This window comes from Vigna unguiculata, chromosome 8 (genome assembly GCF_037176805.1).
Source record: "Vigna unguiculata cultivar grain cowpea cultivar isolate G323 ecotype 2 chromosome 8, ASM3717680v1, whole genome shotgun sequence".
NCBI classification, from domain to species: domain Eukaryota; kingdom Viridiplantae; phylum Streptophyta; class Magnoliopsida; order Fabales; family Fabaceae; genus Vigna; species Vigna unguiculata.
This window is the reverse complement of record NC_140799.1, coordinates 40,548,757-40,576,645: the sequence shown is the minus strand read 5'-3', so window position 1 is coordinate 40,576,645 and position 27,889 is coordinate 40,548,757. Positions and strand designations below refer to the sequence as shown.

The following is a 27,889-nucleotide window of genomic DNA, read 5'->3' as shown; positions in this document are numbered from 1 at the left end:
ATAAGATTAGCGTAAATGTTATGTTTATTTCATGCTTGATTTTTGTTTTGTAAAGAAGCTAAATGAGAAAAATAAATAAATATCAAAGATTAAATCTCTAAATTTAAAATATTAAAATAAAATTTCATTCAAATTTAAATGATTAAAAATATTATAATTAAGAATTTGATCCAAATGATGCAGCACAGCTTGGCAGCGCATTTGTTTTGGGTACAAAATGTTATGGGTTCAAATCCTATCATCCATCTCCTTAACCATTACTTCTTATATGATATTTCGTATTCTATGAGATGAACAATAAATCGAGAACCTGTGAAGACGGATTCCAATCGTCAATTATTTTCATTACAGGAAAATATCAGTTGTAGCTATAGAAACAGAAAAAGTCATTATATAGACCATATTTTATATTAGCCCTTCCTACTTCGTCAATTTGATTTGGTGGGTATTGTAAAATTTGAAGATGCTTACCCGAATTACAAATCACGTTCCAAAGAATTTTCAAATCCATTATATCTAACTCACTTTAGAGAGTTTTTTTCATTTTCTTCAATCATTGGATTCCTATGAAGTTTCTCAAGTTTAGTTGACGTATATACATTTTTTTCATCTTAATCACAAGTCTCCCTCTTGAAAAACAAATCAATTCTTTTACTCTTTATCATAATTTGTCTAATATGAATTTCTCACCTATCACCTATTTAGGAAAAGAAAAAATTATGAATACCCCAACCTAAATCTCAAAACGAAAACTTAATATTTTAAGAAAATTAAGATGATTATCTTCTCTTACCTTAAATAGATTTCTAATACTACTCTTCTCCCACACAAGCTTTGCCCTTACACAACTTCAAACCTAAAATAACTTCATCTACATAAAGAAGAGTTCGATTAATAATTAGATCATACTTTTATTATCTGTAACAAATAGATATTTGTTTATAATGTAAAAAAATCACATACATATTGCTTCGAACAAAAAAAAGGGTAAAAAATCAACCTACTCTAAAGAAGAAATTGTTCGGTCCAAAATGTTCCTTAACTCCTTAATTTCTTCTTAGTGCAATTGGATTTTGAAAAAGAAAAGAGATTGAAGGTGAAAATTGAGATAGAAGGAAGATAAAAGGTACAAAGAAAAACCAAATAAAAGGGTAAAAAAAATAATAGAAGAGGAAAAAAAATTTAATTTTCAAAATTTTAAATTTTTTTTTTAAATCAAAGTAATATAAATAATCCATGTGTTGTAGTGTTGGACGTTACCCTGATTTTTGGTTTACGTCATATTGGGAAAAGGAGATTTTCGCTTCCTTATCCATCGAATCAAGCCGAGATTTTGACAACACATCCTAGACACTTGACCGTTGAGATTTTTGTTTGGGATTTGTGGTTAGGAAAATGTTGTTCATTATTTTTAGGTATGTAATGAAATTATTGTAATAAAAAATCATGGATGAGCTGTGTATGATTAATGTAGGTGTGCTGAGACTTGACTTTGTATGTTTTTTCTGTATATTATTTGTATATTATGTGATTGAATCTAACATAACATGTGAAAGATAATGAAATTTAATGAAGAAATTCCTTTGGTTTAATCTAGTGTATGTATTGATTTATAGATTCAAGTGAAGTTAGATTCTGACATTCTATGATCATTCAAACTCATATAGAATAGAATGTGAATGATTCATGTGATGAGAATAGTAGCATGATAAAAGAAAATCAAAACTAGATTAAACAAAACTAATAAAATTTTGGATTAAATTGAATAAAATTAAGGAAAAAAATAACTGAATTCAATATTGAATATAAGACATGTGACACTAACCTAACTTTGACATGTGGACACAACTTGGATAACTTTTTTTAATTAAAAAATAAAGAATTAATTACAAACTAACACGTGACATACACGATTCACCTTCCATTAACCATTTAAACACAATGATTAAAAAAGATCAAATTAAACAAAATTGACAAAAATGAATATGCTGTTAAACACAAAAAAAAAAGACCAAATTTGTTACTTGACTTCACATGAATAACTTATTTTTAGTTAAAAGACAAATTACAAACCAATACGTTAGACATTACTTTCCATTAACTATTTAAACATAATTAAAAAAAATATCAAATTTTGTAAATTTGGAAAATAAAATATTGTAAAAAAAAAACTAAAAAAAAAACCAAATTGAACAAAGACACGGTGAAAATCAGTTATATCTAAGGTTCTATTAGTTATTAAATTATACAAAACACAATTATTAGTTATTAAATTATACAAAACACAATTATTGATTTTTAATATCCATAAATTAAACATCTTCTATTTTGTTAAGTGTAAATGGTTACTTATTTATTTATTTATAAAGAACCAAAATGTTGATTAAACAATACTAGTTTATTGTATTTTTTTTGACACAATCTAATCATATTCTTTTAATAAACCAAATTAGTATAAAATATAAAAAAAATCCTAATTTGATTTAAAATTGAAAATAAACATAAATATTTATTAAAACTCATAAAAAGATACGGTTTAATTATAGACATAACTTCATCTAAATTTAAAACAATTATTTTTATAACCATCATTTTCAAAACTTTCATGGATGCTTATATAATTATTTTTAGAGTTAAGTATGTTTTTAGTCCTTGAACTTTGACCAAAAATTGGAATTCGTCCCTAGTCGAAACTTTGATAAATTTTGGTCCCTAAACTTTAAAAATGAATGAATATAGTCCTTTTAACACAATTTTGTTAACTTTTTTTTTAGGTTACGAATATAAACAACTCCAATATTTACTGAGAAATGTGTTCAAAGCCTAAAAAAGAGTTAACAAAATTGGGTTAAAAAGATTATATTTATTTATTTTTAAAGTTTAGGGACCGAAATTTATCAAAGTTTCGACCAGGGACGAATTCCAATTTTGGGTCAAAGTTCGAGGACTAAAAACATACTTAACCCTTATTTTTATTTCTGAATCTAAATATTTTATTTTATATTTTTAACTTATTACTTAAAAATAAATAAATAATCATATATTCAGTTAAAACACTTGTTTAAGTACTAAGTTGGTCACATATTTAGTTAAAATACCTGTTTAAGTACTAAAAATTGGTTTTGTTAATTTAGTTTAAGTTAGGGAACAATGGCTACGTTGTGAGGAAGAAGAGTAAGTAATACAATGTACAGAAGTTTTACAAGTTAGCCATTAACATGGCTCGAATTTTGGCTCTGAGCTCATCAGGAACATCAGTTACATCAGGTGATTGAGACGAAGCCCTTGCATTAGATAATCCAGCAGATGCCTCCCTGCTACCACGCCCAACCGCTGACTTCTCCAATTTCATAATTATCTCTCCCTCCTCCACCTCTGTTTCTCTGTCACCACGGGATCTGCTCCCACGCTTTACACTTCTGCTTCGGTGCCTGTGCTCATCATCAGACGAACTATAATGTTTACTAGAACGGCGAGAATGTCTACGCTTATGGTGTTCTTCATCAGAAGAACTATCGTAGTTATGACGACGCCTTGAACGTTGATGTTCATCATCCGAGGAACTGTCATGCTCGATCCCCCTGTAAGAATGCCCGTCTTTCGAAGAGGATTGTCTTCTCTTGTGCTTATGTCTGTCTCGACTGTGGTGTGAAGATCGATGTCTTTTTCCTGATCGTTTATGACGTCTTTTATCTTCTTGGTCTTCTTCTTTCTTCTCGTCTTCTTCCTCCCCTTCATGTCTACTATGTCTTGAACGGTACTTTCTTTTTGAACGGCGTTCATTATCACCAGCAAGTTTCTCCTCAGTCTTCTGACTTTTATCTGAATTATCAACAGAAAGCTTCCCAGAATTTTGACTTTTATCTGAATTTTCGACGTCAAATGGAACGGAGCTTCCTTCCCTTTCTTTACCCATAAGATTCCCAGTCTCAGCATCTGAACCGGAAAGGCCAGAGCCAAGTGGCTCCACTGACAAAGCTCGTGGCAATTCACTTGCTCCAACACCGCTTTTTAGCATGGCTGCGAACATCTTTGCTCGTTTCAATCTCTCTGCTTTAATCTTTTGCTCTTTAGTCATATGTGCTTCGGAGGAGTCCGCTTCACCTGCTGTTGCAATAGCTATCTTTTCCGCAATTGCCTTGGCAACAGGGGCAGAAGCCCTAGTCTTTGCAATCAAGTTTGGATTTTCAACAAGAGCTTGTGGTTGAGATGAATACAGGCTCCCAGTCCCAGAGCTAGATAAATACCCACCATCACTTCCAAGACCCTGACCACTACCACTTGATGTCTTGCTAAAAAGTTCTAAGTTAGGGTTTTTAATACCCCTAGTGGCAGCCTGAAGAATAGCTGCTGTCGCAGCTGCATCCATGCTAACTGTGTTTTGAGCTTGGTCTTTGGGAATTGGATCTTGACCATCCTTCTTTGACTTGCCAATAGTCATCTTGAACTTTTCTTTTCGGTCCATATCATTTGGTAGATCAGAAGCCATAGATTCATGAACATTGTCACTTTCATCATGTACAGCAGAATTATTGTCCACCGCTCGACCTGCTGGATTGTGCTTCTGGTGGCCCTTGCCTCGTAACTTAGACTGAACAAAATTAGGAAGATCAGCTCAAAGTCAAAATTAGCAATACCTAAATCAAATTTGCACATAATTCATGGAACACACTAGGTGCACAAAATGTCTCCAGAACCCAAATAAAATAATTACTAGAAATTGAAGGCACTAGTTAGCATATGACAATGTCTGGCAATTAAAATATGTTTTTTCTTAGAGGGAGGGGGAGGGTAGAAAACATTCAATCTTAGAGTGACAAGGATTACGTCCTACAAGCGACTAAAGTGCAGGTGCAATCATTTGCTCGCTTATCAGGGCACAATTTAAACATACATTAAAAATTGACTTTTATTATTCCGAGAAACTCACCTGTTCAACAGTCTGAAGAACTTTTAGATAGTAAGTATGATATCTATTAGATGGCACAAGAAAGGGGAACCTTCCATGAGGACGATCCTGTTCTTCAAGAACAGCCTCAAATTGTTTTCCGTTTTTTAGGATGAACTCAACTATCTTCTCTATAGCTCTCTTTAATTCAGATGGAGGTTCAACAACAGGCAGTTCAATCTTAGCTGCAGTACTGGGGAAAGAAGTCTGCGACTTGTTCTGTGTATTATTAGACATTGAATCCAAGCCATCACCTGATTTTGCTTTAACTGTGGTTGCAGTCTTAACAGTACTGATAGAATGATTCCGCTTTATGACTGGAACTTTTTCTTTCAAAGGTATTGGGTTTTTAGAAACGCTTCCATCCTTCTTGGCCACATCTGAACAAGATTCTGCCGGCTCTACTCCAGGAGAAGTAAAAGTACTAACAGCATCAATAGCTCCCCCGAATTCTTTTTTCCCAAAGTCACAAGTGTTCTCAGATGTACCATCCTCATCCTCTCCGGATCCATAGACAGATCCAAGCAAAGACAATGCACCACCCATTTGATCACCTCCCTGAGTCTTATTGATGTCCTCAGTTGAGCTGCCATCATCTTTATCAGCTTTCAAAAGTTCTTTGTGATCAATAAGAAATCTAAAATATGCATGAAGATGATGATCAGGCATCAGGAATCCGAAGGTTGGATTATCTCCTTGTTTCACCCTAAGAAGGATTTCTGACTGACTTCCATGTTTGCAGACAAACATTGCAGTCCTTGAAATAATCTGATGTACTTTCTCATTTGGAGGCTGGAAAAGAACAACAAACAACAAATGTTTCTTAATCAATAAATTCAAATTTCAAAATTAGCATAAGTATAAACTTAGAAAGGGCCTTGCCAAGCAGAATATTAAGATACTTGTATCTTACTAAACAAACACGTGACAACTTCAAATATAGTTGGATAATGATAAAGATCAAGAAAAGGAACTTTATGTAGACAAGTATCATCCCATTTGCTCTCAAGAGATAAGGAATCAACAAATTTCAATCATCCTAATCCCACCTGCACGGCCCCTTCTCATGACATCAAAAGGAAAAAAAGGTGCCTGTGAATGGCTACCTTGAGTCACAAGAACTCCATTCATGCTCCGAGCATCTGAAACTTAGACATCATAAGCCTTAGAATAACATATGTACCCTAGACAATTATCACCTAATGACATTGGTTAAACAATGAAAGGTCAATTAAGTCAGTAACATTCAAAAACCACACAATTAAAGTATATATTAAGACATGTTACTCACCAGATTATGGAGTAGACTCTCTGGTATTGGGAAGTTTGGACGAAAACTAGACTCATCATTATCGTCCTTTGTCTCCATGGAAGCATTAGTATTTCCATATGAAAAGGCAACAGCATGAAAGCCAGCCGAACTTACTGGATCTGAACCATTATCTAAACAAACATAAAGGTGACATCCGACATCAGAATTCAATATAATTATCAAAAAGCAACAATATCATCCAAATAAAACAGTAATTGCAACACAGAAGAAGCCAAAGGTAAATTGAAGCCAGGTAAAACATCCTTACTTGTATTCTGACACAGGAACCGTAGCAAATTACATTCCATCCTGCAAATGTGACATTGTGGTTGCACAAAAAATAAAAACACTCAACATAGTCTCAGGTGGAAGTTGGAAAATAAAATCTTGTTCCAAGTTTCCAACATCGACTGAAAAACATTTGACTTGTAGCCAACAATGCACCATCACCTAGTTGCCTCAACTAAATGCCATGTCCAACCAAATATATCAATGTGTCTGAAAGATGATAACAGATTGAAAAACTTATACCTTATTTGTTTAAAACATATTTTAGATACTATATGCATATCAGATATGTAAACATTCGGCGAAACAACTATTCTTAAATAAATAAGATGCGACATACTTAAGAAGATACATTTTCTGGAGTAGTGTAAAATTCAAGACAGTATATATATAATTACAATTCAGCAAATCCAATTTAAAAATATACGTTTGGGATATTACTAAAATAAATAAATAAATTATAAACCATTGTTGGCCATATCGATGTCAAAGTCAAATTCAGTATTTCATATATCTCATTCCTTTTATATAGAAAAAATTATGTTTTTGATAATATTTTTTATGTTTGTATATTACTGTGCATACTTATATGTTTCATATAGCTGCAGTGGATTTTCATAAAATGGTTTAAAGATTATACAAATCCAAGAAGTATCCAAAAGCATAAGTATCTATGGAAAAAAATGAATTATTGATATTTAATAGGTTGGATACTTCATCGATACCTATCAGATTAAATAGACAAGACTATCGGTATTTGAGTAAAGCAAATTGAAGTATGGTACTTTATAGCCTACAATCCAATATGTCACAACACAAAATTTAAAAACCTCGGTACTACAATAGAAGGTACAAAGCTATGCAGGCAAGGAAACATTCTAGCTAAAGCCCTCAAAAACCAAAAAGCTTTATCTTAAACCATGAGCTCTATGGAAAACCAAAATTTCAATCTAAGGTTTTCTAAGGACTTCCACCAACTTGCATTTGATTGACTTTTTTTCTCACTATAGCCTCTAACGAATGAGAACCACAATTTCTCTCCAGCAACAGAACATAAAATAAGCTCGAAGAAAACATCATCAAAATAAAACTACCAGTCATATACTTTTGAGAGCTTCTCGTTGAGAAAAAAAAAAAACTCAACAACTAATACAGTACAAATCAAAAGGAAACCGTATTTAGATAATATCAAATAGAAGGAACTAGAAAGCAAAACGAATAGTAGAATTATACATTAGGTTACCTTGTGGTTCTTCATCGGAAGAAGAGGAAGGGAGATCGAGATAGCGTAGGTGATCGAGGTCGGGTTCGGGCTGAGGAGGGCGGCGCTTGAGGCGCGGAGGAAGGGGAGCGGAAAGAAGGTGGCGGACATCATAGCGATCGATGGAGAGGGAGTTCCATTCCACCAGAGCTTCCGCTGAATTCACGAACGCCGCCATGCCGTCGTCGTCGAACAGCATCGCGTGACGCCCAACCACCTCCAGATCCATCGCGTCTGCACCTTGATTATCAAACTGAACTTCGCGGATCGCTCTACTCTCTCTCTCTCTCTGAAATTTAAAAAAGATGAGAGTACCAGTAATTGACGCTATGGATGTAAATTATGAATGAATGAAATTTTGGAATGTTGATTTAGGAATGGTACTCGGGGACGGAGACGGGAACGTGCCCTATCTGTAATGTTGGGGCCCGAGTTTTGGTTGGACCTTTGGGCCTTTGGCCTGTTAGTTACTTTATTTATTGTCGACTTTTGTTAAATACCATAATCTATAAAAAAAATTTATGAAAACAAAACTAATTTTCTTATATCACACGTGAAAATGTATATTCACATTATCATAATAAAAAATAAGATTAAATATGTTTTTGTCCCTTAATTCTCAATGAATTTTGGAATTAGTCCATTTTGAAATTTTAGATCAATTTAGTCCTTCATCTTTCGAAATACATGAATTTAGTCATTTTATTCAAATTTTGTTAAGTTTATTTGACATTTCAAGTGTGTTTTATAGTAATATTTAACTTAACATTAAAGCAAAAATGTATCAAACAATATGAACAACTCAAATATAATCATGAAATGTGTACAAAACATCAAATAAATCTAACAAATTTGGATTAAAATGACTAAATCCATGTATTTCAAAAGATGAAGGACTAAATTGGTTCAAAGTTTCAAAATGGACTAATTTCAAAATTCATTGACAGTTAATGGACTAAAAACATATTTAACCCTAGAAAATAAAATAATAATAATAATAAAATAAATGTGAATAATTTTTAAAATTTTATTGTAAATAATATTTATTTAATTTTGTATGTAACTTTTTGTTTTTTATTATAATTAATTAATTTAGTTTAAAAAATGTAGTTAAGTTTTTAAAAAATCAAATAAAAAAATAGTTAGATTTAAAAAAAAAAATCATTTGAAAGATAAATTGATAAGATAATTAATTATTTTAATTTAAATAAACGATTACTTAATAAAAATAAAATTGGAAAATAAAATATAGACACAAAAAAAGATAAATTAGTTATATAATATTATAAAATTATAGATATTATAGATGTTGAAGGTGAAATCTTCAGTATATAATATATATTATTTTTTTAAGATGATAAAAGTGTTATCGCTATAATCATAAAATAAAAGTAAATATAAATAATATTTACAAGGTAATGTTATTGTTGATAAATTTTATTTAGTCTTCGATAATTTTTTATTATAGATAATTAGTTTTGCTTAAAAAATAATTAAATTTAAGAAAAAGTCAAATAAAAAATGTTTATTTTTTTAAAAAAAGTTAATAAAATTAATAAAATAATTATTTTTATTTAAAAAACATAGTAGGATAAGATTTAAAGAAAAATGTTGAGTAAGAGTTCTAGTAATATATAATATATATCGTATAATATATTCTAGTAAAGAAATATAGATTATAGATGTTGAGTAAGAGTTCCATGTTATTCAGAATTATTTATATCCACTTTTCTTTTGTTTTAATTCAAGACTTTTTTAAGGTTAAAACCGGACTTTTATTTTGAAAACTTGTTATTTATACCTTTTATTTGAAATTACAATTACTTCGTGGATATAAATGGAGATGAGACACGTTCTTTCCAGACGTTATAAGGACTTATTTTTCTTTACGCTTTAATAGCATTTTTGGAACAATTTTAAATTACATTCTAAAATGTTAATTAAGAAAATATAAAATTTTAAATCTCCTCCATATTTTACCCATAATGTTCTTTTCAAAAAGTTTTGTCAACCCTTTCTAATTAATCTATATTATTTTTATTAGATACAATACAACTCTGATTTTAATTATTCTATATTTTTTTATTAGATAAAATTTAATATTTTATCTATATTATTCGTTTAGATAATTTATTTTATCAGCAAAAATTTAACCTTTCACGAGAAAAGTGAGAATTGAAGGAGTTAAAAAAAAGTAATAAGTATTTTATTTGGAAAATAATTTTTTAACAACTAAATTTTGATAATTTTTTTTATAATTTTAAAGTGACATATTCTAAATAATTTTTTTTTTATATTTCAAAATTACTTAAAAGATAAAATCTCAAATTGTTAAAAAATTTATCAAAATATTGTCCATTTTATTATTATGAGAATACAAATTTGTCTTATATAACAAAATAAACTCTGAATTTGTCTGATAGCACGAAAGAAACTCTGAATTCTCTTGACGCAAAAGTGTGATACATTGGAACTGTATGCTTTCAAATGGGGTCGGGATCAGTAACTAGATAATTCCGAGTTAAAACACTTTGAAAAAATTGGAGAATCAATGACAACAGGATAATTCTGAGTTAAAGGCACTTACGAAAAAATTGGAGAATCAATGACGTGAACTCCATCGTTAATAATTTTGTTAGATGCATTAGCTAACCAAAATGAGTTAAACATTCAGTTAGGAAGAGTATATAATAGGGTCAATTGAATACGTGTAAAATTTAATATGGAGCACTGTTTTTATTTCGTTCTCCATATTTAGAAACAATATATTTGATTCCTAAAAAGGCAAAACAACAAATTTGAAACAAATAAGTGATCTCGTTCAAAAGAAAGAACGGCAAGAGCACAGAGAAAAAACGCTTTTAAAGAAAAAGGACACAGAAAACAAGGTCACAATAGATGTCACGAGTAACCTATCAACCTAGATGAACACAAATCATACAGAAGTGGACACCATAGTCCCTACAAAAGTTGGGCATTGTTTGTTTAAAAGTTGAACGGTTGACTGGAGGTATCTGTCTTGGGCACTCAAACATGACTTGGCAGTTTCTATCAGTGTAAGACAAACAGGTGATAATTCACTATTTAGCTGCTATTAATCAAGAAAGAAACCATTATCAGAAGGCTGTGGTAGAATCAGGGCATGATTCAGATACAACTCCGCATTTTGAAACCCAGCTAACGGGTTAACTGCATTTTGATTTAAATACCCATTGGTTTTGTAATGTTTTTCAAAAATAGTATTCCTAAACCGGAAATAGTTTTTTAATGTTTTCCAAGAATTTATAAATTGAAATTTGAATCCTCCTTTTTCCCACGTCAATGATAATGGGAAGAAAGTTCAAACAACTAAAAAGAACAGCTTACCATAAAAGATGATGCAATGCAATTGCAAGCTTCAAGTGCCATAATTCCTCGAGCAGCCTATATTTTAGCACAATAAACCAGTATTTATAATTGGTTAAATAAATCAAACAAATTTAGATAAAATGATGATACCTGGGAAGGTTCCTGTTGAACAGCACTAAGCAGGTTCTCAAGAACGAGCTTAGACAAAGAAACAAGTTCTTGGTTGTAAGATGAATCCCCATAGTATAACATGTCATTGCCTGGAATCTGGAAAGAAAAAATATATATTGCTCTGAGGTAAGATACATAAACCATAAACCACTACTTGTCAGGAACACCGTGATTTAAGAAGATAAAACAGGTGAAACTAAAGAATTTTTTTGGAAAAACTGATTATAAGAACTAACATCTGAAATGGCATTATAGTGAAACTAGGGATTATGACTTCTAAAGACTATCTTAATTTCAATGATGAGTGAATATAATACAATAGTCTCACGTCTCCACCTCTAAGTTCCTGCAGGTTGTGCCTAAAGGAAAAGAAATGCCCCCAAGTGGTAAGATGTGATTAAATATTTATTAATTAACTAGGGAAGATGAATTCATAGGCAGACAAGGACAATACTGAACTTTGCTGATAAGACAGCAAGCACCGGAAGGTTGATTGACTAACCGGCTGAGAATATAGTACTGCATAAGCTTAAACCTTAGACCTATTACTTGTACTGGAGCTATGGATGACCACCAAATGACACTTAAATCCATCACTTTGGACACAACAGAAGCAAGACTTCTTTAAATACTCTTTTAAACTTCAATTTGTTTTATCCATCTTGGAATGAAAGAGCAGATGATATGTTATCTTTATTCCATAAATGCATTTTCAATTTCCTTTTAATAGCAAAGACAAAATAAGGAGATGCAAAGCTTTACACCTATACCTGTGTATTTGCATGATATGGCAATCTCTTTTGCGATAAAGTTGTCAGTAATAATATGATAGCTGAAAAAATCTGCGTCCTCATTTTTGGTTCAAACCTGCAAGGGGTTTCAATTTCAATTCATTCATGAAACAAGACGCAGAAAGGGAAAAGAGAAGTTTAAATAATAAGGAAAGTATTCTCAAAGGAGGGTGGCAAGAAGCTTCAATCATTATATATCCCAAAGAAAACTTACCAAGATCGGGAGCTGATCAATGTAAACAAGTTATTTGGGAAATAGGTGACTGGTAGACTAAATGTACCTTCAGAAAAGTATAAGAAATGCATAGTAAATACATGCATACAAAGAAGAGGAAAAAAGGAACTCTTATTTTTCTATTACAAATTTTAATGGCGGTGACATCCCAAAAGAGAGATTTTAAAGTGTCTATGCATATGAAAGTGAAAAACTTAAATAATTTTTACAACCTGGAACCATGATTAAGAAGCCACATAACTTTCTAATAGATGAAACTAGTCCTTCAACATCAGTTGGAGTTCGGAAGCCTACAAAATCAAGCAAATCAACAGTCAATCAGATTTATATTCTATGAATGTCATAGAGACAGACAAAAAATCATTCTCAGATAGAAGCCATGGTGGCACAATTAATGTATTTTTTTACATGTTATTGGAGACTTATCTATATAATATAAAAATTTCTATAAGAAGCCGCAATCTTGGTCAGATTTTAGACCTTTGAAAGATTTACAAAATTCATAAATGCATTAAAATCATTAGATATACAACAAAGGGATAAAAGAGAGAAATAAAAAGCTGTTTAAATTATTGCCTTCAAATCATTAGATATTTGACAAAGGGGACAAAAGAGGACATTTTAGAAAGTTCATAAATCGCCTCAAATCATTAGATATTTAACAAAGTGGATAAAAGAGGAAAAAAAATATGCCAAAATTATTGGGCGTTCTTCTCCAACACGATTGACTATTGAGTTATCAAAATATAGAATAAATTATAGTTTGGAATTCTGATAATTGTTCTGAACATTTTAAGCACCACTGTTTCATCATTGAACACAAAATTAGCATTGAATAAATTCCACAAAAATAGACATGCCACAGATAACAAATTACATGCATTCAATTTTAAGTATTGGTTCTTAATACTTCCACAATGAGTGAGCAACTAATTTAAAGTTTACATATAAACTAACCATCAATTATGTCTAAGGTATGCAAACATGTGATTGCTGAATCAATTAATCCATCTGAATGCGAAACCAATCCCCCTAAGAATGCAACCTGAAAAATTCAAATTATGAATCCTTGAAAATATAAAAGTAGCAAGTATACAAGCAATTTTGATGTGCCAAAAACTGGCATACCTACCTCTGCAGTTTCTAGAAAAAGATCAAATTGCCTTTGAGCAGAAACAGAAGGTATTGTGACTTCACTAAATGTAACACATGCTTTGAAAAAACTCAGATGTTTCTTGGCACATTTCAAAGCTTGAATTGCTAAAGAATTGCTAGAGTGAACAAGAGTTTCCTGCAAGAAAGTATGATAACTTTATCACTGTGTTACCAGGTCTTTGGCCAACAACTGCAAAGAAAAACAAAGACAAACCTTAAGTTCATTGAATCTACCAAAAGCTCCTCGACAATTAACCAAAAAAGCTAAATGTTGTTCCATCTCTGCTCCATAATCTACCTAGTAAATAGAGGCAGTTAAGAGTCAACTAATCAATCATGAAAAAGAAAAAAGAATTACCACAACTAAAGAAAGAGATCATAGACCCAAATAATCAAAAGGATCGTGTTACCATGAGCACAAAGCGAGATATTGAACGTGCCACTTGGCCATCATCATCTTTCACATTCATAAACTCTACATTATCATGTAGTGTATGAGCAATTTCAAAAAGCAACTGTATGCTTGTTGGATCACTAATGTGATCATCCCTGTTTGACAAATTATAACAGATAATTACATGGTAATGAAATGAATGCTTAACAAATCACATTAACAACCAGAAGGATAGAATCAACAGTATGTTGGGGGCAGCCAGTATATCAAGAAACACAAATGTGAAAATGCAAAAGGTAACTCAGCAAACATGCAAGTTTTGATTCAGGATCAGGATATAATTTCCCATGTAAATTTTGTAGAGAAAATAGTATCCCATTAATTTTATTGTTTTGGAATGACCTTAACTATTGTTACCCAAGCTCACTTGATGCCTTAGCCTTATATTAAATAATACATATTTTCAAAATTAGATCTAAGAATGTAAATTAGAAATTCAAAATTCACTGTCCAAACACTACTTTAAAGTGTTTTACTTTATTGATCAGGCCATTTTTCTTCCCATACAATTAGTATTTTCAGTTTTTTCCTTCTTCCGACAAAGAAAAAAAGAAAAGAAAATCTGATGTGTAGAACCTTGAAATTTGAAAGAGGCAATTTAGAGATGATTCATCAGTACTGCCTGACAACTCAATTTCCTTTGGGAATTGCCTTAGAAGTAAAGGAATTTGTCAAATACTAGCATAAAACTGTTCATTTCACTTCACCTAATAGCAGAAATTTTTGGTATAGTTGGTTGATCACATGATATCAAACCCTTCAACCAAGTCGTCTACAATTTGATTCTTGGCACACCAATTCTTCTAATAAAAAATATAAACTTTAGCAAAAGATAAGTGGACTTTCACATACAAACTAGAACATGAGTCAATAAGGGTCATATGGATTGAAAGGAGCAGAATAAAACAAAATGCTTGTTAGAAATGGTACCTTGTCACCATATTAAGGATGTGCAGAAAGACAACATCCTGTGACTTGCCATACATTACATCTAAGATTTCAGGAAACTGAACCTACAAATAATAACAATAAAAGCCTAAATCATCACTAGTACTTATATCACATATATTGAAGAATGAATGATAGAGACAAATAAAAAAGAAAGATGATTAAGTACAAGATATTATTGGAACCTACCAGAGAAAAAACATCTTCCAGATGCTTAAAATGAGACAGAAGTTTCACAATGAAAGATTGCAAGCTTAACATTTCATCCTCTTTAACTCTTTTATTCAAAGCTCGACTTGAAATGCCTTCCAAAATGGCATTCAAATGGTTATTCTGGAATAATGGGTAACATTTAGAGGAAAGATCACAGAAGAAAGTATAAAATAGTAGTCATTTGAAAAGGGATAGGTACATATATAATCATACAAACTTTGTAATTGGATAACAATTAATCCATCAAGGAATAGAGTTTAAATCTCAATGTTTTCTACAGATTTTCTTTAAATTATAATATAGATTCCTGCTCTTGATCAATGGACAGATGTTATGACTAAACCCCTTTCTTCCACTCGGTTAGTTTTACTACGTGCCAAACTCAATGTGAAAAGTGTCTTTGTTGATAACTCTTCACCTTGAGTTTAAGGGGGGCTGTTAGTGTACACAGTAATAGTTGAGTTGCATCTAATAGTTAGGGGTTAACTATACTATGGTCAATGGTCAACTATAGTTAATAGTTGACCATATTAGACAGCTGAATAAATACTTTCAACTCAGTTTCAATAAAATTTGTTCTCGTTAAACATGCCTCTACTATCTCTCTCTCTCTCTTGAAGCTTAACAATACTAAGACATACCAATAGATAGGAAGAAAGAATGCAAATAAAGGAGGATAATATATCGTCCTTGCACAAAGGAGTTGCAAAGTTAGCTCCAGAATTTAGAAATAGATCTTTTGTTGCTTCTGGGGAATTGTTTGCATTCTTAGCTTGCTTATCATTTCAGCTCATAGGAAATGAAGACAATTATTATCGGTAATTCAATAAGACCTTTGAGATTCTCATACTGTCTCATCATTCTCTTGTAATTTCCACCTCCTTTCATTGTCTAAATTTCATTCAGCACTAACAAATCAAATTTAGTAACTGACATCAATGTTCATTTTGAAGGACCATGTTCAATCTCACAGAGATAGGCATTAAGCAAGTTGTATATTGAAAACTTTGAAACCACACTGAACTACTGGAAGGACTTCGGCATTAAGCAAGAAACTTTGAGAGAATCATGTAAGCCATATGAGACAAGCTTGTTATAAATGTCCGTAACAAAAGACCCTTTGAGAGAATCATGTAGACCAATTGATTGTTGAGGCTTGACAAAGTAAATAATGACAAATGATATCTTAAAAAATTTATTATGAGAAGAAGGAATATGATATATAACAATAGTTCTTTCCTTCAATTCTTCTTTTCAGTTTACATTCCTGTATCAAATTTACATTATAAAAAATGATAAGGGTTAAATATGTTTTTGGTCCCTCAAGTTTTAGTAAATTTTGGAATTAGTCCCTCATCAAAACTTTATACCAATTTAGTCCTTCATCTTTCAAAACGCGTGAATTTAGTCCTTTTAACCAAATTTTGTTAAGTTTATCTGACATTTCAAGCACATTTCATGATAGTATTTAAATTAACATTGAAGCAAAAATGTGTCAAACAGTGTAAATAATTTAAATACTATCATGAAATGCGCTTGAAACGTCATATAAACTTAACAAAATTTGGTTAAAAGGACTAAATTCATGTATTTTAAAAGATGAAGACTAAATTGGTCAAAAGTTTTGATGAGGGACTAATTCCAAATTTCGCTGAAACTTGAGGGACCAAAAACATATTTAACCCAAAATGATAACTAAATATCTAAACCTTCAAAGTTTAATATTTTAAACAGTCATAGGAAAAAAAAATGATTACTAAACTTGCCTAAATAAGCCCAAATCATCTATGCTCTGTAAAATAGTCAACATATTAGTGCATCCAAAAAAGGAAGAAACACCATCGCAAAATAAACTTTTTACTTAGAAGACATAGAGAACTAGTAACAGTCTGATTGTACTCACTCACTTGAACTTACCATCTGATTCTGAAGAATAAGATCAGTATAAGCATCTACAACCTTCAGATATTCGTCAAGGCTATCATACATACCAATAACCTAGAGTTGCAGCAAAATTAGAGAACAGATGAAATACCAGGAGGAAAAAAATGACAGTATATGCTTACAAACGAAGTTCGGACTAAATCTCAGAAAGTAAACATTTTTCTACTTAGGTAAAAATTACCATATACTCCAATTGACCATGAGTGGTAAGCTTAGATGTTGAATAAACTACAAAAACAAATCCTTTTTGTTTTAAAATAAGGGGGAGTGCTGGTATCGTATGTTAAATATAGATGTATATATAGGTACAGTACAGGTATTAGAAAGAGTATATGATTACTTAGCTTTCAATTAATTACATAGAAGGCAGAATCAATCCCCACTCCCTTGATTTTTGGGTGTATCCTTCCTTAACTCGTTAGACTTTCCTTAAAAGTCAATATCTAAATATAATTACATCTGACCAAACAATTTTCAACAGTTAGGAAACGGATGTTGATGACTTACCCTAAGCCTCATATTCTCATGTATAGTAACCTAACCAATAAGGAAACACACATACCAAGAATACAGAGCAGAGAAATAGAAGTAGAATATATGTGGCTCAACCAACAGTTTATACACGCTTTTACATTTTGTGTCTCATCTGACGGAGACACCACTCCAAGACCTTCAATTTGAAATGTTTTTTCCAGAAGAGGGTAGTGTACAAATGGCAATTATGCCCTGCAGTATTTGATTTGGTCAAAGTGAGTGGGTAGTACGATTTGAGGTTAATAGCAGTTATTGCATATAGCATTTTTACTTTGTAATGCTTAATTTAGTATTACGGAATGGGAACATTTATGGTGTTGTTGTATTTGTAAGTTTCAGAACAGAGATGTTCTCTTCAGAAGTCTCTTGGACGGTAATAACATTGCAGTAGTATGAAGTTCAAGTGTTTTGTGTTTCAATAAATATTTCAACTAGTCCTGCTGCTCTGTAGTTATTTTACAAGAAAAGGTCAAGGATTATCTTCATTAAGCATGCAAAGGATTAGATAGTAGATACATAGATGTACACATACGTAATTTTTCTGGGTTTCTATAAAAAGAGTTTTTTTGCTTCTTTCATCGTTTACATTTTGCACATTTAAGAGAATCTATATCTTCAGCATATACTTTCTCCTTCTATACATGTTTTAGTTACATTGCACTCAAGAATTATGGAGAAGTGAATATGTTGAAGAAAAGAGTGCAAGACCTAGCAAAAATACATTCTCCTAGAAGAAGCAAGCAATTAAAAACAACAAATACAAAACACCAAGTTTGGCCCATCTCTTACCTTTTTCTACTCCTTCCTTGCACTCTAAAGTCTATAATATTTGACATAATAAGAGATGACACACCTCTGACACCATATAAAGTCTACTTAACCAAATAACACTTATAAAATCTATTTGAGATGGTTACTCTCTGATTTGTTTATCATTTATGTTTTTCTGTTTTAAGGAGATTCCCAATCATAAGATATACACTTCCTCCTCCTACTCTTATATCTGTTTGGCAAAATAAGAGGAAGAGGGATCGAGACGAGAATGTATTAATGAAAGAAACTAAAATAATAAAGTTTCCCTCAAGGTGTAATATACCAAGGGTGGAGATTTAAGAGGAATATACACCACTGTGAATGTAACTCTGAAATGATGCAAGGTGGATTATAATTCTATAAATACCTGGATAACTTTATCTAACACAGTATTCACAATATGAGCAGGGGATTTTCTTTCATACAGCCTGAATCCAAGCAGTCTGTAATTCAAGTGCTGTATCACCAAAAAGAAAACAATAAAACTGCAAATTGGAAAAACGAAAACAAAGATGCTGCTAAATTCAAGGGATCATAGAAATTGCAAAAACTTACCTGACCAAAAGAATTATCCTTGCTAAATTCAATGAGATGAAGGATCTGCACAACGTTTGTACTAACTACTTCAATAGGGAGCTCCTTCAGTAAATGATGAAGAATGATTGAAACACATGAAACACTCCCCAAATCCTGCTGATTCTTCATCAATCCAAGCTCTGACAGAACTTCATGGACTTGTCTCTTCAGCAACGACATACTTAGATCAGCATAAAACACAGGATATAGAAGGAAAACAAGCAGAAAAGAAATAACTGACTTTCTTTTTTTCTACTGTCTGATGGAGTATATAGATGACATAATAAAACTTGACTAGTCAATATTATAATCACAAAAACCTCAACCATTTAGCTTATATATGTGCTTACCCAATCTTCATTTCCACTCACTTGAAATGTTCATGTAAAAATCACAATAGAAGAACAAAGATACCAACCAATCAATGAAATTTCAATTATACACTTTCAGATAACCAAGATATGTGGAAACATGATCATATATAATATCGCCCAAAACAAGTATACTTGTGAAGAGAAACTTCATTACATACCTGAGTCAACCCATTAAATAAACACTTCATAATATACTCAATGGTTGGTTCCATCAAACTGACTTGCAATTTTTTGTTGACTTCACCATTTTTATGAGATCTTTCATTGGCTGACAAGATTTGCATTAAAATAACTCTGATGTCATTCACACATGTAACAAGATAGCCTGTTTCAGTTACACAACATATCAAATAAGTTTTACGAAAATAAACATGAGAAAGAAGTATGTTGCAGGGATCAGATACATTAAATTCAGAACGAGCAACTAAATTTGGAGAAAGAACAACTGAAATTAATTAGAGGCAACTAAGCACTGCTATAGAGCACAAAATTTCATATTAGAGATAGTGTGAAGCGGTAATCTAGATTAATTGATTCTGTTTTATCTGAATAACTAGCTTTCTAAATATGGAAATTTATGAAAGAAATACAAAAACTCTAAACCAAAGTATTAGTAACGGTACTGGCACTAGAGAGTATATAATACACCAAGGTCTTGGATTGCCGTTTGTAGGGGTGCTAGAGCATTATGATGAACCTGTGATGCACTAATACATGGATCGGGCCTTATCCATATCTAGGACATATCTAACACAAATACGTTTGGATACGTTTAAAATACTATCAGTAAAGTGTCAGTCAGCAGTTAAAAATGATAAGAAACAGTGCTGTGAAGCTACTAACACTATTGCTTAATAATCATGTTTTATGAATTTGCATTGCCCTTTGGGTAAGACTTTATTACCATTGTTGTACAAGACAACACATCCTACCCGATTTTCCTAAACTAGCGTCAGATACAACATTCAACTAATATATATAACAGTCACAATTTTTTCTTATAGTCATTTTTTTCTTTTTAGTGTTTAACTATCATTATTTTTATTTTTTATATTATTCCAAATATTAAACAAAACATAAAATATATAATTTTTATGATTTATTCCATGAAACCATTTTCATGATTTTATTTTATTTTATTTTTATCAGGATTTGATATTTGAGTTACATATAATTAATAAAAGAAAACACTGTGACAACAAATATGGATAAAAACAATTCTCTCACTATTTATATATATATATATATATATATATATATATTTAGATCATATTTAATAATAATTTTCAAAATTCATATGGTTTTTAAAAAAAGCTATAGTAATATTTATTTTATTTTGTGAACTGTATATATGCATATATCTTTAAGCATATCTCAACATATCATGTCCTATATTTTCAAGGGTGAGACAAATCAGTGTATGGAATACATGTCGTTGGGCATCATAGTGATGAACAATTGCATATGCTAATATGCATTCGTAAAGGTTAGACCAAAACATGTTTGGAAACATACAGATTTATTTTAACAGTTAAAAGGGGGGACCATCTGTTTCAGTGTACGTGTTCTACACATCCTAAGGATACATAGATAATATCAGAAACAAATACCTATATCATGTGAAGGTAGCTTCTGAGCACAATGAGCCATATAAAGACGGCAATATGCAGATGCCACTGGATCTCCTAATCCTCTGGTCATCATTACCAATCGCCGGAGGCTGTCTAAAGGTTGGTCAAACAGAAAGCACCAGCAAGGCAAAATTGCCAGCTCCAAATAACTAGTACAATTTCAGATATGCATTCAGCAAATGTTATTAGCAAAACCTTTCAAACTTTTCAGAAAAAGGTCTACACCGTAGCAATTTTTCAAGCAATATTGACAGACAAAGTGTTTGACAGTTATCACATTAAACCTAATCTTCACTGTATTAACAGTATATAAAAGGTTCCAAATCTGTTGAAGGAAATAAATTAAGATAGGAGTAGGTCACCCCATAACGAAGCAAATATCTGCAAACTAGTGATAATTCCATATTACTAGTAGTAGTAACCCATAAATATTCTACACATAGCCTGTCTAACTTTTTCCTATTAAAACTCATGTATTTTAAAACTATTTACCTTCTGTAGTCTCAATTTCTAATTGAAACCTAATCATAACAAAAGCTTAAGCTGCTATTTAATGGGCTTGATTGCTTTTCTTTCTGACACACTACTACACCCCAACTAAAGTCCTATCCGTATAGAATCATGGACGAACCACCGCCACCAGCCAGCCAGCCAGCCTACTAAAATCATATGCTGAAATTATAATTTAATCAGAAGAGTGAAAGATAAATGATTAAGGGCAGAGTACTGAGCACCTGATCAAAGACATATGATAGCATATCAAGAACCAAATTATCTCAAAAGCATAAGCAGTTAGGCACCTAGGCCCAGGCCCATGGACGAATGGTTTTTACATATAACAAGGCTCTGCTTCATCCAAAAATATAATTTTTGTAGCCTAGTTGTAACAAGATGACTTTCTTTGTTTGTTGAAGTGGATTTAGGCTTAGCTTTGAGATTATGGAAATATAATTATAGATGACTGTGATTCTAGAGAGATCACGGCAATGTGTCTTTCAAAGTGAATTCATAGAAAATTATAACTGTGATTATGAAGAAACTAAAGGTAAACATGGCATCAGAAAGTCTCAACCAACATAAGCTGAAAGAGAAGACAAATAACTTTAGGGGAAAAAACGTAAGGAATAAATTAAGTACAGGACAAAGGATAAGGTCTTCACATGCGTGGAAGAAGCTCTTGCACAGCACCAATTTTGCTAAACCAGTTATAGCAAGTTTCTTTGGCATCAGCACAAATATCCCTTGCTTGAAAATTTTCTACAAGATTTAAATAAATCGTTTAAGAAAAATGATGTGACTTTTAAATGATATCCATCAAACTCATGCAGATCATCAAGCTTGTCTGACATGTACAAATTAGTTCCAATAAGCAAGATACAAAATGAAAATATTCAAAGAGTCTGATGTTAGAGATGGTGAGAACCCTTTTGCAGTTAAGATATCCCAGTGAACATATTTTCAATCATTAATCTTATGTCAGTGAGGCTATAATAAATTACTAATTATGATGTCCCTCTAATGGATAAACTTTTCAATGACGCAAGGATACTCCCAGATGTTGGCATGTATAATCACATACTTAGCTGATGTAGATAAGAATACTCAAATATAATGGCATTCACATTTGTGGTATATCTTTCTTTCTCTATCTGCTAAGCTCAAAGTTTGGGATAAGATATTCATACATCAATAAATTTCATTTTAATTTCTTAAAAAAATTACATTTTAAGGAACTAACATGCATTAACACAGAATCCCTAGTCTTCAAAACATTAGCATGAAAAAATTCCACATCAAACAATTATTAGCACAAGAGCCATATGCTTAACCTGACTCAAATACATAACTACGGAAGTAAACAGCATTTTGTGAGTGAGCTTCAAATTAACAAAGGACCTGCTAAGCTGCAGCGCAATGTTCCATCTTCAGAAAACTCAGCTTTACGCTTTATGCGCTGCCAAACCAGGTTTCCAAGCATATCCATGATATCTGTGACAAGAACAAAAAGCGTAGGATAAAACTCAAGTACTGACGTATCCATCAGAAGTTTAGCAACCTGCAAACAGTATAATCTGTTTTAGATCCACATAATCAATCAAAATCAAGATAAACTTAGACAATAAATGAAAATAAATCAGTATGCTTTCACTCCCACTTCAAAACTAAGTATAAATTGATTTATATTTCAAATGGGCAGAGCCCTCTCTCAAAGTCCCATGTATTTTAAAACATTGTTAAACAAAAGGAAATAACATTTGTACTCTTTTTGGCTTATAAAAAATTACTAAGACTAAATAAAGTACAGAAAGAAAAGAAAATACAAACTGATTAATCCCTATACAATCTAATAAAGGGAAAGCCATGTGCAGAAACCTACAAGGCTACAATCAAAGAACAAAAATGGTAAATGAGAAACCTGCACAAATCCCAAAAAGACATATTTGAACACTTAATATGACCACTTTTTGCTCCTCTAGATCAAGCATGAGGTTCTCTTGAATGATGGCAGAGACAACTCACCAGAAGAATACAAGTTACTAAGTCATTCAATATCTTGCCAAAACCTTTCTTGGTAAGAATCATAAAAATCAAACATAGCATCTTTCAAAATATAATTTTGCAACAAAACTCCATGCTTCAAGTAACATGATCAACAACCTCGTCAATGGTAAAAGCAGCATCTAAGATTTTCCTAGATTCTAATACAGCACCTAAAGAAACTAAATACATCCAACAAAACCAAACATCAATCAACCAACTAGATAAAACCTTCAAGACAATCAATTAAACAACAATCATATATAAAATCATATCTAGCAGAATGAACTAAACTATAAAACAAAAATGTATTTTTCATGATTTCAAAAACAAAAAGGTTATTTCACAGTACAAACCATAATGTTAAAAATAAATTATTAAATACATTGAAGTTTACCTTTATTGATAACTTTAAGGATGTCACCCGGTCTTCAGCTTGCCAAGAACGAGTAATCTCATCTTTGAGCTCATGTAGCCGAGAAACATACTCCTGCCAAGTAATAGTCTTGACACCCTCATCTGCAAATTTTTGTGGATCGTCCAATTCCTCCAAATGCATTGCTGTTGAAGATTTCTCATGTACTGAAAATTGGGATGTCACATAACTAAGTGAAGATAAATAAAGGATATTACAAAAGTAAAAACAATGCAAAAGTATAGACATACATTTTCCACTTCTCATTAAAACATCGGGCATCTGTAATTTAAAGAAAAAAATAATTAGATAATTATAACGAAAAATTAAAAGGGTTAAAATAAAGGATCAAAACTGTTTTTAGAATGTAAAGGATTATTTTCCAGTGCTTACATTAAGACCTATCCTCTAACAATACTATATTTGCCAGTTGCACAATAAAAATTGTAGATGTTAATAGTAATTAACTACTATATCTTACACTTTAAAAGAGTATTTCAAAGTTTGTGAAAATTTTCCAACATAGCATCTGGTAGATGGCTAACTCATATGTAGTGTTATCTGGCAACTTGCATAGTGCCCTTCAAATGAAAAATCACAGCAATGCCCATACTCAGGCTCTATTCACTATTTCTATAGCTGAAGGCAAAAACAACAACAACTAAGAAACCTAAGGTGCAATATATTAAGAGTACTAACAAATAGTTGAATAATTAGTAATATCTTGGTCAAGATTTCTACTCAAGCCGGATACACCTCTTCCTAAAAAATATTTAGTAATTAATATCCACTAATGCAGACAATTAAACAATGTCCTAATAGCAAGGAAATCGATAAAACAGTATCATACAGTTCTACAGTTTTCCAAACAGAAAATGTCCAGCTTTTCCGCTAGCAAGCCACAACAGAGTAGCTAAATTGTCAAATTTCACATCTATTATCTAAACTGATCTACACCTAATGACAATTATGAACATTCAAAGCCAATAAGAACTGTCTGCAGTCTCATCTCAGCATGCTTCTAAATGCACCACCATACTTTATTTTCTCTCAGCCATCTTAGATACCACAAATATGTAGTACAGTTTCTTATTTAAACCAGAAAAAGGAAATTACTGTAGCACTTACTGTAGAAACTGAAACCATCTTGGAGACAGGAAACCTCTGCATTAGTAATCTCCTGAAAGAGGTCCACTCCTTCGTTGGCTGAATATCAGCATATTCATTCAGGTTGTCATGATCAGGAACAGCAGCATTTGCATCATTATCAGTTCCTCTTAGTGGATCAAAGAAATCACTGTTCCCACGATCTACAACATCAACCTAAATTGAGAATATTAACAAAGAAATGAATATCGTCAAAAGTGAAATATATGTAAAATTTTGCGGTCACAAACCAACTTAAAAAACATAACCACAGAGCTTTTGAACACTTTCACTTCAAGCAAGTCAACAGAAATTACTAAGTCTTAAATTGTAGTAACTAAATCAAATCCTTACCGGTCCCTGCCCTCACCCTCTTTCCCCCGCTTTTAGTGCATTATCTTAGTACTATGCATGCTAATAACTTGCAAATCATGACTAAGATCATTTAAATCTTTATCCAGATTACATCATATTTTAGTCATATGAGCATAGTACTCTGCTCAACAACATCGATTTCGAACCATTGTACAACATTGAATTGAACAAAGGCTTCTAAACGAGGAAGCATCAATAGAAGTTAATTTAACTGACGGATTCATTTCCTAGGCATGTTCTTATTTCAGGTTGGTAGAACTAAATCTTATATTCGGAACGGTGAAATCGACACCAATTTTGCACAGTCACGATTACTTTTTTCCGTGGTCAAGGTACCGTAACTGTTAATAGAAGGACAAAAATTGCGAAAGAAATTGTGATATGAGCAGGACCTGAGCGACAGGTGGAGACGGAGGTGAAGCACACAGAGGATGAGCAGCGGCAGTTACGCGAGGTAGGGCATGAGATTCAAGCTCGGCACTGTAATTGCGAGGTCTGAACTCCATGGAAGCATTCAACAACGAGAGGGAAGAGCTGTTCGGGTTTTGTCTTTGCTTTTCGCAGTTACTTTAGACAAGGAAAATGCAAGATTAATGTGACTAGGTGAACAACTAAGTCAGAATTTTACTTAATTACCCTTTTTAATTGTATTATGTATGTGTATGTATATTATTTAATTTAATTTCCTTTCATTAATATATCTTCAATTTTCAAATACAGGCAACAACCAGTTTTTTACTCAATTAACTGCAAAATTAACCAACACAAATATTCACACAGTTTAATTCACATGATATCATTCAATACCAGTGTGAAAATATACCATGATTGATATCATTCAATAACAGTGTATTATTTTTTTATCATAAGCGAAAACACAGATTATAATCTGTGTTCATATTTTTTAATTTTTATAAAAATTTAAATTTAAATTAATAAATAATATATAATTAAATTTTACAATATTTATTAAATATAAAATTAAAAAAATGAAATATGTACATAAAAAATATTTTAAAAATAAATATTAAAAGATAAAGTAAATTTATAAAATAATTAAATTTTAAAATAATAATTAAGAACAAAATTGAAATAACAAATATGAATAAAATAAATATAATTTTAATATGATGTTATAGATAAAAGATAAAAAGTAAACGATATTATTATCGGCGGATCTTATTTAAGGGTCATGGTCCCTTAAAAAAATTTAAAATTTTAATTAATTTCTTTTAATTTTTTTTTAGTTTAATTTTTTATTTTTTATAAAATATAATATTTAATATTATTAAATAATAAAATATAAAATTAAATATAATAAAATTTAATTAAATTTATTGAAATATTTTTTATTTTTTCTTATTTTAAATTTTTTGCATATTGTATTTATGTACTATACTTAGATATATTGTTTTGTTTTTTTTTTCGTTTTAAAAAATAAGTAGAAACTTATATACAAAGTCAATCTCTCCACTTTCATTTGTCATCCATTTTTTTTATTGGTAAAAAAGATAACTTTTTTATAACAAAATAATAGTTTGATATTTAATATTTAATTCATCTTATGATTTTTTTAATATTTATTTTCATATGAATACGAAAAAATAAAAGTTGTTTATTGTATGTTTTTGCTTAACTACTTTTTAGATGTAACTTAATTATTATACTTTTCTTGTAGTTACGTTTTTCGATTCTTAATTAAATTTTGATAAATTATTAATACAAATTTACATTTTTATTTGTTTTTAAGTATAATGTTAATGATTCAATAGAATCAATAGTTGAATTTAGGGGAACTCTTTCTTAATATTTAAAGAATTATAGGGGGAAGTTTCATATTAATTATTAATTAATTATTTGAAATTATAATTCACATATTTTCAAGCATGATAGTAATGATTCTGATAGATTCAATTGTTGAATTAGAGGAACCTTTCATTCCTTAAGATGCAAAGAATTGTAGGAAAAATTTAATATTAATTATTTGGAATTATACATGAGAAGAAGTTTCATATTAATTCTTTGAAACTTATTATAATAAAACTTTCTCAAATATGGGAATATCTCAATAAAAAAATTAAATTAAAAAAGCTTATTTAAAATGAGTTCTATATCAAATACAACTTAAAACTATAATTTTTTTAACAAAAATTATATTAAGAGATTTCAAGATTTCAATACTAAATTATATATATTTTTGTTATATGAGTCACAAGGATTAAATATATAAAATTTAAGTATATTATTTTGACCCATTCAATATTTGTTATTTGAATATTATAATTATTAAAATTATAAAAAAAATATGTTCATGAGCAAATAGTTATAAAACTAAATTAATTTTTCTTATTTTTTATAATTTTATAATGGATAAATGTTTTATAAATAATAATGTTAATAAAAGCAAAATCAATTAAGT

The 27,889-nt window shown here is 30.9% G+C and overlaps 2 protein-coding genes across 14 annotated transcripts; both read right to left on the bottom strand.

Moving 5' to 3' along the window:
* Positions 1-3,101: 3,101 nt before the first annotated feature.
* LOC114194531 (SWAP (Suppressor-of-White-APricot)/surp domain-containing protein) lies at positions 3,102-8,197 on the bottom strand. 10 transcript variants are annotated; one of them, XM_028084817.2, is made up of 5 exons: positions 7,792-7,957; positions 6,529-6,569; positions 6,240-6,391; positions 4,931-5,740; positions 3,102-4,591 (listed from the first exon to the last, which is right to left on the bottom strand). In XM_028084817.2, exons 2-5 carry the CDS (start codon positions 6,566-6,568, stop codon positions 3,200-3,202), a joined length of 2,394 nt encoding a protein of 797 aa, XP_027940618.1. In that variant the 5' UTR covers position 6,569; positions 7,792-7,957; the 3' UTR covers positions 3,102-3,199. The 10 variants fall into 10 exon arrangements, with proteins under 10 accessions (XP_027940618.1, XP_027940617.1, XP_027940628.1 ...); XM_028084816.2 differs by lacking the exon at positions 6,529-6,569 and having other exon boundaries at positions 7,792-8,197; XM_028084827.2 differs by lacking the exon at positions 7,792-7,957 and adding an exon at positions 5,998-6,147 and having other exon boundaries at positions 6,240-7,770.
* A 2,286-nt stretch (positions 8,198-10,483) lies between these two features.
* Positions 10,484-26,067, bottom strand: LOC114194310 (uncharacterized). 4 transcript variants are annotated; one of them, XM_028084439.2, is made up of 23 exons: positions 25,863-26,067; positions 25,078-25,272; positions 24,201-24,231; positions 23,932-24,116; positions 22,893-23,052; positions 22,157-22,253; positions 20,976-21,145; positions 19,524-19,690; positions 18,971-19,156; positions 18,783-18,872; positions 17,042-17,122; positions 15,101-15,244; positions 14,894-14,976; positions 13,920-14,058; positions 13,724-13,807; positions 13,487-13,645; positions 13,312-13,399; positions 12,567-12,644; positions 12,334-12,400; positions 12,099-12,195; positions 11,308-11,424; positions 11,176-11,232; positions 10,484-10,900 (listed from the first exon to the last, which is right to left on the bottom strand). In XM_028084439.2, the coding sequence occupies exons 1-23, from the start codon at positions 25,974-25,976 to the stop codon at positions 10,745-10,747; spliced, it is 2,745 nt and encodes a 914-aa protein (XP_027940240.1). In that variant the 5' UTR covers positions 25,977-26,067; the 3' UTR covers positions 10,484-10,744. The 4 variants fall into 4 exon arrangements, with proteins under 4 accessions (XP_027940240.1, XP_027940241.1, XP_027940242.1 ...); XM_028084440.2 differs by having other exon boundaries at positions 10,484-10,897; XM_028084441.2 differs by lacking the exon at positions 17,042-17,122.
* Positions 26,068-27,889: the final 1,822 nt, after the last annotated feature.

Coding starts and splice junctions, on each gene's coding strand:
- LOC114194310 (XM_028084439.2), bottom strand. CDS start 25,976: ATGGAGTTCAGACCTCGCAATTACAGTGCCGAGCTTGAATCTCATGCC. Junction 14,059..14,893: donor ATCCTTAATATGGTGACAAG/GTACCATTTCTA, acceptor TTTGTCAAACAG/GGATGATCACATTAGTGATC. Junction 12,401..12,566: donor CTTCTTAATCATGGTTCCAG/GTTGTAAAAATT, acceptor ACTTTTCTGAAG/GTACATTTAGTCTACCAGTC.
- LOC114194531 (XM_028084816.2), bottom strand. CDS start 8,038: ATGGATCTGGAGGTGGTTGGGCGTCACGCGATGCTGTTCGACGACGAC. Junction 6,392..7,791: donor TTCCGATGAAGAACCACAAG/GTAACCTAATGT, acceptor ATGTTTGTTTAG/ATAATGGTTCAGATCCAGTA. Junction 4,592..4,930: donor TTCTTCAGACTGTTGAACAG/GTGAGTTTCTCG, acceptor AATTTTGTTCAG/TCTAAGTTACGAGGCAAGGG.